Here is a 10400-nt window from a genome sequence, read left to right on the forward strand (position 1 = left end):
AGTTTCGAAAATTCTCGTTATTGCTTGTGCAGAATAAAAAATCCTTTTCCACAAATGAAGTATAGATAGAAAGAAAGCCCGTTCTACAGGACTTTATATTCAAAATGGAAAAAAGTTAGAAAAGACAAATGCAAGTTTTTAACTTTTTTCCATTTTGAATATAAAGTCCCCTGTAGAGCAGACTTTCTTTCTATCTATACTTCATTTGTGGAAAAGGATTTTTTATTCTGCACAAGCAATAAAGAGAATTTTCGAAACTGCAATTACCATCGCTATAGTGAAAAAATAGTTCACTAGCAACTCCAGCATCCCCTTAATCGATTGATCGAAAAACATAATTTGGAGAAATTATTACATATATTATACATTACAGTACAATATAATAATGCAGTACATTACTATTCTAAGTTGCCGATAATATCGATATGCGATTCGCGCGAAGAGGCATGATGCTTGAAGAAGAAACTTGATGCAACGTCGTGCGCGAAGAAACAGTTTGAATCCCGCGCGAGGCGCGAGCGAGACGCTCCCTGATTGCAGCTCGCGGAACTCGCAGTCGCGACCGCGCCGCCTCTGTCGTCAGGCGGTTGGTCGCCAGTGCGGCCAATGGGCGCCGCGCTAGCGGACGCCATTGCGGAGGACGGGTCTCGTTCGGTGGTGTCGTTCGCAGTGTGTGATGTGGGGAAGCGTGTAGTGTGGCCAGTGGGGTCTTCTGTTGAATTTTTTACTTATTTATTAGTAGTTATCTGGTCTTTTGCACACGGCAGCAGCGAGAATGTACCCCGCAGGACAAGGTGAGCGCCTTCGCTTCGGAGCAGCACGAAAACCTCCCCCATAGATACGCTGAACGTTCACGTTGATGACTGCAACGAGCGAATTCGTGAGCTTTTTCCCAAGCTTCTTGCAAGTTCGTACGCTTGCCTGTGACGTTCGAGAGATCTCCTCAAAGTGTTCCTCCCTGATGATGCTTCATTGTCCAGCGACAGTGCCATCGACATGTCGCGAAGACGTCACGTTGATGTTCGTGCGTGTTCTCCGCGGAAGACACGCTGAATGACCTCGGATGAACCTCGCTCAACAGGCACGCGTGTCGTCACTCGGCCGCGATCCGTTCAGATCATTTTGGGGCCCCGAGTCCCATTAAACCTCTATGCGTTGCCTAATCCCAGGCCACTGTCGTCGTTTCTCTCCCTCTAAACTGATCTTATCAGACAAAGAAGGATAGAGGTCCAGGTGCATCTCGATAGAACGCATCTGTTGTACGTATTGATCAATCGATTGGCTGACGATCTTCTGTTTCGTCTTTCTCTATTCATAGTTGATCTTAATTACAGATACAAAAATTAATCCCCAAAATTTTGATCGAATAGGCTTGTCATTTATGTAACAACCTATAAATTTGTAACTGTGTATGATCCTTATAGCATATGTGCTAAAGACGAGATCTAAAGTTAAAGCGTACATGTCAGAAATAGTTTGCGCATTTATGATTTAGAAAGAAAAAGTTTAATGTATATACTTTAAGAAGTATGCCGGGAAAATTGATAAAAAATGCTTTGCTACAGAATCAGCTGCATATCCTTTCGAAACGTTTATTTTTATTTGGTACGTTGGTGCTTCCGAGTTGTATTTTTAGTAGTATTAACTAGTATTTGTTCGTCGAACAATTCTGATAGCGAAGTCCTCCAGATTATTTCTCTTTGTGATAGGAAAGTGATGTTATTGCAAGCATATTTTGTTAATTATCTTGTTAAATGTACATGTACGAATGTTTTTTTTCTTTTGTTATAATCACTGACGGTATATGTAAAAACAGAAACTCAGATACCGTAATCTGTTGTTTAACTCTTCTGCCGCTTAAGCTTTAACACTTTGTCAAATAATCACTTGATGCAGCATCACTTGTGGATGATATTGTAGAAATTGTTTACTTCGCAGTCATGTTACTGCCATGATGAATCTCAAAGTTAAAGAAACAACAGGAAATAAAAAGTTGAAGAAACATTTAGCAGAATTTTTTAAGCACGGTCTAATGATTCCAATTCTCCAACTTCACACGAATATAGATAAAGACGTAGAAAAATTAATATTGAGTTTGGGGAAATTATGTTTACATCAATTTGCATTTCCGCAGCCCCTCCACCTGGACCTTCAACAAGTGGCGGTTCTGTTGGAACGGCAGGAGTGGCGACCAGTAGTGTCGCAGCTCCTAGCAGTATGGGGCTGGTACCTGCACAACAGGCACATGCACCTCCTCAATCAATGGAAACGCCAAGTGAGTGCACCTTTTCAATTCTGCGCAATTGTTACAAGAGGATTTTACGCCGAGACATTTACACGAACAATTGATCTTGCAGTATTCACGTGCCCTCGGAGACCAAACATAGGACGGGAAGGTAGACCGATCGGGTTGAGAGCCAACCACTTCCAGATTAGTATGCCACGTGGCTTTGTACATCACTACGACATTAGCATACAGCCTGACAAATGTCCTCGGAAAGTTAATAGGGAAATTATAGAGACTATGGTTCACGCGTATTCTAAAATATTTGGAACTCTTAAGCCTGTGTTTGATGGAAGAAATAATTTGTACACAAGGGACCCCTTGCCTATCGGTAGTGATAAATTAGACTTAGAGGTAAGAAGATAAAGCATATCGAGTAGCGCTTCAAATATTTTGGATGCCAAACGACTCACGACTCACGCTGCATTCTTGATTCTTGCAGGTTACACTGCCTGGTGAGGGTAAAGATAGAGTTTTCAGAGTGCTCATCAAATGGGTGTCGCAGGTTTCGTTGTTCGCTTTAGAAGAGGCTCTGGAAGGCCGAACGAGACAAATTCCGTACGATGCTATCCTCGCTTTAGACGTCGTGATGAGGCATTTACCATCTATGACATACACTCCAGTAGGTAGATCATTCTTCAGTACGCCGGATGGATACTACCATCCGTTAGGTGGGGGCAGGGAAGTGTGGTTCGGATTCCACCAGTCGGTGAGACCGTCGCAATGGAAGATGATGTTGAATATCGATGGTAAGCAACCAAACAAAACCTTGCCTTACGTTCGTGCTTTTTCTGTGAGCTCGTCGCTCATCTGTGTCTGCGTCTGCGTTTCAGTTTCCGCCACTGCGTTCTACAAGGCGCAGCCGGTCATAGAATTTATGTGCGAAGTGCTGGACATACGAGACATCAACGAACAGCGGAAACCGCTCACGGATTCTCAAAGGGTGAAATTTACCAAAGAAATCAAGGGTCTCAAGATCGAGATCACTCATTGCGGAACGATGAAGCGAAAGTATAGAGTATGTAATGTTACGCGTAAACCAGCTCAAATGCAATCGTAAGTGGCAGTCCTATGCGATTATCGAAGCGACAACGATACATACAGGGTGTTTCTTATCCACCGCCCGTGGAAAGTTGAGGCGATTCTTCCCTGCGATGCTTGATGAGAGAGATATTCTTGAGTAAATTCCAGCGCCGTCCTTTCGCGCGCCCGGTAGTGTGCACGAGTGCACATTTCTCTTTCATTAAGCATCGCAGAAGAAAATATTGGGTTGGCCAAAAAGTAATTGCGTTTTTTTTATATAAATAAAAGGCGAATTTTTCATGGGAAACAAAAACTTTATTAAACAATATATTGTCCATTTTGTTTGATTATCTTTTGCCATTTTTCAGGCAACTTCATGATTCCGCGCTCAAAACAGTTCTTATCTTTTCAGCAAAAAACAATTCCAAGAACGATTTTATATCCTCATCAGCAGTAAAGGTTTTACCATTCAAGGCGTTTCGCAAAGAACGAAACGAATGGTAATCTGATGGTGCCAGGTCTGGCGAATATGGTGGATGTGGTAACATCATGGTAACACATCCCATCCAAGCTGCAACAATTTTTCACGAGTGACCAAACTTGTACGTGGTCTATCGTTATCATGGTGAAACACAACACCTTTGCGATTCACCAATTCTCGACGTTTCTGTTTGATGGCATCGTTTAATTTATCCAGTTGACGACAGTATACGTCTGAATTAATGGTTTGATTCCTTGCAAGCAGCTCAAAATACACAATACCTTTAAAGTCCCACCAGACTGACAGCATAATCTTTCTTTGGTGAATATCTGCTTTTCAAGTGCTTTCAGCAGGTTCATCACGCTTGCTCCACGATCTTTTTCGTTTGACGTTGTTGTAGACGATCGATTTTTCGTCGCCTGTTATCATACGTTTCAAAAATGGATCATTTTCCTCAGGTTTCAAAAGAGAATCGCAGATGTCAATACGCTCAGTGAGATGAATTTCTTTGAGCTCACGTGGTACCCAAATATCGAGCTTACTAATGTATCCAAGTCGTTTTGAATGGTTTTCAACACTCGATTTCGATATGTTAAGATTCTCAGCAGCAATCTCTCGTGTCGTTAAACGCCGATTGGAATCGATCAGTGCCTTTGTTTTGTCATCATCAATTTCGATTGGCCTTCCTGAGCGTGGTGCATCTTTCACATTAAAATCTCCAGATCGAAATTTAGTAAACCAATTTGACACTGCCGCAGTTTTAAAGCATCTTCGCCATATATTGGGTTGGCCAAAAAGTAATTGCGTTTTTTTTTATATAAATAAAAGGCAAATTTTTCATGGAAAACAAAAACTTTATTAAACAATATATTGTCCATTATGTTTGATTATCTTTTGCCATTTTTCAGGCAACTTCATGATTCCGCGCTCAAAAAAGTTCTTATCTTTTTCAGCAAAACACAATTCCAAGAACGATTTTATATCCTCATCAGCAGTAAAGGTTTTACCATTCAAGACGTTTCGCAAAGAACGAAACGAATGGTAATCTGATGGTGCCAGGTCTGGCGAATATGGTGGATGTGGTAACATCATGGTAACACATCCCATCCAAGCTGCAACAATTTTTCACGAGTGACCAAACTTGTACGTGGTCTATCGTTATCATGGTGAAACACAACACCTTTGCGATTCACCAATTCTCGACGTTTCTGTTTGATGGCATCGTTTAATTTATCCAGTTGACGACAGTATACGTCTGAATTAATGGTTTGATTCCTTGCAAGCAGCTCAAAATACACAATACCTTTAAAGTCCCACCAGACTGACAGCATAATCTTTCTTTGGTGAATATCTGCTTTTCAAGTGCTTTCAGCAGGTTCATCACGCTTGCTCCACGATCTTTTTCGTTTGACGTTGTTGTAGACGATCGATTTTTCGTCGCCTGTTATCATACGTTTCAAAAATGGATCATTTTCCTCAGGTTTCAAAAGAGAATCGCAGATGTCAATACGCTCAGTGAGATGAATTTCTTTGAGCTCACGTGGTACCCAAATATCGAGCTTACTAATGTATCCAAGTCGTTTTGAATGGTTTTCAACACTCGATTTCGATATGTTAAGATTCTCAGCAATCTCTCGTGTCGTTAAACGCCGATTGGAATCGATCAGTGCCTTTATTTTGTCATCATCAATTTCGATTGGCCTTCCTGAGCGTGGTGCATCTTTCACATTACAATCTCGAGTTCGAAATTTAGTAAACCAATTTTGACACTGCCGCAGTTTTAAAGCATCTTCGCCATATATTGGGTTGGCCAAAAAGTAATTGCGTTTTTTCCATATAAATAAAAGGCGAATTTTTCATGGGAAACAAAAACTTTATTAAACAATATATTGTCCATTTTGTTTGATTATCTTTTGCCATTTTTCAGGCAACTTCATGATTCCGCGCTCAAAAAAGTTCTTATCTTTTTTAGCAAAAAACAATTCCAAGAACGATTTTATATCCTCATCAGCAGTAAAGGTTTTACCATTCAAGACGTTTTGCAAAGAACGAAACGAATGATAATCTGATGGTGCCAGGTCTGGCGAATATGGTGGATGTGGTAATATCATGGTAACACATCCCATCCAAGCTGCAACAATTTTTCACGAGTGACCAAACTTGTACGTGGTCTATCGTTATCATGGTGAAACACAACACCTTTGCGATTCACCAATTCTCGACGTTTCTGTTTGATGGCATCGTTTAATTTATCCAGTTGACGACAGTATACGTCTGAATTAATGGTTTGATTCCTTGCAAGCAGCTCAAAATACACAATACCTTTAAAGTCCCACCAGACTGACAGCATAATCTTTCTTTGGTGAATATCTGCTTTTCAAGTGCTTTCAGCAGGTTCATCACGCTTGCTCCACGATCTTTTTCGTTTGACGTTGTTGTAGACGATCGATTTTTCGTCGCCTGTTATCATACGTTTCAAAAATGGATCATTTTCCTCAGGTTTCAAAAGAGAATCGCAGATATCAATACGCTCAGTGAGATGAATTTCTTTGAGCTCATGTGGTACCCAAATATCGAGCTTACTAATGTATCCAAGTCGTTTTGAATGGTTTTCAACACTCGATTTCGATATGTTAAGATTCTCAGCAATCTCTCGTGTCGTTAAACGCCGATTGGAATCGATCAGTGCCTTTGTTTTGTCATCATCAATTTCGATTGGCCTTCCTGAGCGTGGTGCATCTTTCACATTAAAATCTCCAGATCGAAATTTAGTAAACCAATTTGACACTGCCGCAGTTTTAAAGCATCTTCGCCATATATTGGGTTGGCCAAAAAGTAATTGCGTTTTTTTTTATATAAATAAAAGGCGAATTTTTCATGGGAAACAAAAACTTTATTAAACAATATATTGTCCATTATGTTTGATTATCTTTTGCCATTTTTCAGGCAACTTCATGATTCCGCGCTCAAAAAAGTTCTTATCTTTTTCAGCAAAAAACAATTCCAAGAACGATTTTATATCCTCATCAGCAGTAAAGGTTTTACCATTCAAGGCGTTTTGCAAAGAACGAAACGAATGGTAATCTGATGGTGCCAGGTCTGGCGAATATGGTGGATGTGGTAACATCATGGTAACACATCCCATCCAAGCTGCAACAATTTTTCACGAGTGACCAAACTTGTACGTGGTCTATCGTTATCATGGTGAAACACAACACCTTTGCGATTCACCAATTCTCGACGTTTCTGTTTGATGGCATCGTTTAATTTATCCAGTTGACGACAGTATACGTCTGAATTAATGGTTTGATTCCTTGCAAGCAGCTCAAAATACACAATACCTTTAAAGTCCCACCAGACTGACAGCATAATCTTTCTTTGGTGAATATCTGCTTTTCAAGTGCTTTCAGCAGGTTCATCACGCTTGCTCCACGATCTTTTTCGTTTGACGTTGTTGTAGACGATCGATTTTTCGTCGCCTGTTATCATACGTTTCAAAAATGGATCATTTTCCTCAGGTTTCAAAAGAGAATCGCAGATATCAATACGCTCAGTGAGATGAATTTCTTTGAGCTCACGTGGTACCCAAATATCGAGCTTACTAATGTATCCAAGTCGTTTTGAATGGTTTTCAACACTCGATTTCGATATGTTAAGATTCTCAGCAATCTCTCGTGTCGTTAAACGCCGATTGGAATCGATCAGTGCCTTTGTTTTGTCATCATCAATTTCGATTGGCCTTCCTGAGCGTGGTGCATCTTTCACATTAAAATCTCCAGATCGAAATTTAGTAAACCAATTTGACACTGCCGCAGTTTTAAAGCATCTTCGCCATATACATCAGATAACTTTTTATGAGCTTGCACAGCGTTTTTCCCTTTTCGGAAGTAATAAAACAAAATATGAGGAAAATGTTCTTTTTGATTTTCCATTTTGAAATCGACGGCAAAAAACAATTGTTAACGAAATCGTGTACTTTCTTTTTGTAAAACAAGCTTGAACTGTGTGTTGTTAACCTACATAATGAATTTGCGGTTTAGAATGAAGTTAGTTACATTTCAAGACATGTATGTCCATCTATTGGAAAAAAACGCAATTACTTTTTGGCCAACCCAATAGTTGAGGGCTTTTCGACTCAATTTTCCATAAGAAATAACGCTGCGGTACTTAGTGGCTGGTGGATGATAAGAGAGACACCCTGTATGTAGCGAGGGTGAAAGTAAATGTGCATTATTATTATCGTTACGGACTGAATTTCAGATTTCCATTGCAACTGGATAACGGGCAGACGGTCGAATGTACAGTTGCCAAATACTTTTTAGATAAGTATAAGATGAAGTTGCGTCACCCGCATCTGCCCTGCCTGCAAGTTGGTCAGGAACACAAGCACACGTATCTGCCGCTCGAGGTTGGCATCTCCGAGATTTAAAGCCTTTCGTTTTTTTCCGTTAAGGAATAAACAATTGAAGCAATTCTATTCTGGTGTTCAGGTTTGCAATATCGTTGCCGGACAACGCTGCATCAAGAAGCTGACCGATATGCAGACTTCGACTATGATCAAAGCGACCGCGCGCTCCGCACCGGATCGTGAACGGGAGATCAACAATCTCGTTAGGAGAGCCGACTTTAACAATGACTCCTACGTACAGGAATTCGGATTGACCATATCGAATAGTATGATGGAGGTCAGGGGTCGTGTCCTGCCACCGCCCAAACTGCAGTACGGAGGGCGCGTAAGCTCCCTCAGTGGACAGGTGAGAAACACTTGCAACTGGATCAGTCAGGTCTAGCCGAGTCACACATTTGCGGAGGCTAATATAATTATTAATTCTTTCTGGCAGAAGTCTTTAGTAGAGCATCGAAATTTCGCCAAGTCATTTTGCTATATTTCTCTGTATTTGTGAATCTGCGAGATCATGAAACTGTTGCTCACGATATACATATATAGGATGTATAATTTTGATTGTTAGGCTTATTCTTGATTTATATTATTTATCTTTTTTATTCGATTTTATTCGTGTTTCGCGTAACAGCACTCGTGACATTTACGTTTTAATTAAAATGATGTAGAGGAAAGTCCCCGATTATGAGATACCATATCGATTTTCCGAATGTAAGGAAATCTATAGCAGAATTTAAAAATGTAATACGTTCTCTTGAAGAGAATTTAATAAGCTTTAAGTTGGTGAAATGAAAAATCTAATTTAAATATTATTTTTTCTGAAAATTAAAATTTGAAAAAAGAGCTTTACGCAAAATCGCGAAAGTGTGCTCCTAATATAAGATACCTTGAGAAATCGGTGTTAAAAGTGCAAAATACGTCAGTATTGCAAGTAAAAAACTTTATTAGATATTTTTATAAAAATACTGCTGCCACAGCCTTGGCCAAATCTTCACGATTCCACTGTCGACGCTTCCTCGTTTCTCTAACCTCCATAGTCAGATTCTATAAAAATTAAATACACAAAAATTCGTATTAACTTTCTTTAACCTTAACGTAGTATTTTCTTTCTTTTTATTACACTACATACTCTTCACATTCGAGCAATAATTATCTCATATTAAGAGTACCCTGAATATCTCATTATACGAGCCACGCGCCTAGCGGTTCCGCGATCATGAAATCTAACCTCTACAATTAAGCAATTCAACAAATCGCGTATTGTCCTGTTACTACGATTCTACTCTATCATTGCATACTGAATTTATTGCCAACCATTTCTTTATTATGTAATAAACAAGGTTTAAAGACTTACCTTAAGTTCTTCGACATGTTCACAATTTCACAAACCTTTTCTTGCAAAAGCTAAACGCAAAAACGAACAATGATTTTTCACTAAATACATTTTACACCAAGAGTAATAAGTTTATGTATAAATATTAGGGGATTCATAATAGGGGATCTCCTCTATATTCAGCGATAAGACCATACTTGATAAGGTGTACTTTTCTACACACGTGGCCAAAAGTTGTCAAATGAAGGCATGAAAAAGGATTTTTTATTCTGCACAAGCAATAAAGAGAATTTTGAAACTGCAGTTACTATTGCTATAGTGAAAGAAAGTTAAAACTTGCATTTGTCTTTTTAACTTTTTCCATTTTGAATATAAAGTCCTGTAGAGCGGGCTTTCTTTCTATCTATACTTCATTTGTGGAAAAGGATTTTTTATTCTGCACAAGCAATAAAGAGAAATTTTCGAAACCTTCAGTTACTATTGCTATAGTGAAAAGAAAAGTTAAAAACTTGCATTTGTCTTTTCTAACTTTTTTCCATTTTGAATATAAAGTCCTGTAACGGGCTTTCTTTCTATCTGTACTTCATTTGTGGAAAAGATTTTTTATTCTGCACAAGCAATAAAGAGAATTTTCGAAACTGCAATTACCATCGCTATAGTGAAAAAATAGTTCACTAGCAACTCCAGCTTCCCTTAACCCCTTTCAGCGGCAAACAGAATATCACTGTTTGTGCCCCTGGTGGCACCCAGAAAAAAGTAATCGGATTTTAAACACACCTTGTATTTAGTGATTTTTTGGCTCGCGAAATATGAATTTGCGGTGACAAATTTCATAATTCCAAATGGCGGATCCAATATGGTGGTCAAAAACCAAAAT

At 39.3% G+C, this 10400-nt stretch overlaps 1 protein-coding gene across 1 annotated transcript; it reads left to right on the forward strand.

Annotated features, from left to right (window-relative positions):
- Positions 1–316: 316 nt before the first annotated feature.
- Positions 317–8897, forward strand: LOC105285792 (protein argonaute-2). Its single transcript, XM_026974593.1, has 7 exons — positions 317–794; positions 2135–2275; positions 2358–2638; positions 2727–3033; positions 3118–3340; positions 8049–8196; positions 8279–8897. Exons 1-7 carry the CDS (start codon positions 776–778, stop codon positions 8576–8578), a joined length of 1419 nt encoding a protein of 472 aa, XP_026830394.1. The 5' UTR covers positions 317–775; the 3' UTR covers positions 8579–8897.
- The last annotated feature ends 1503 nt before the right edge of the window (positions 8898–10400 follow it).

The sequence above is a fragment of the Ooceraea biroi genome, chromosome 13 (assembly GCF_003672135.1).
Source record: "Ooceraea biroi isolate clonal line C1 chromosome 13, Obir_v5.4, whole genome shotgun sequence".
In the NCBI taxonomy this organism is placed as follows: domain Eukaryota; kingdom Metazoa; phylum Arthropoda; class Insecta; order Hymenoptera; family Formicidae; genus Ooceraea; species Ooceraea biroi.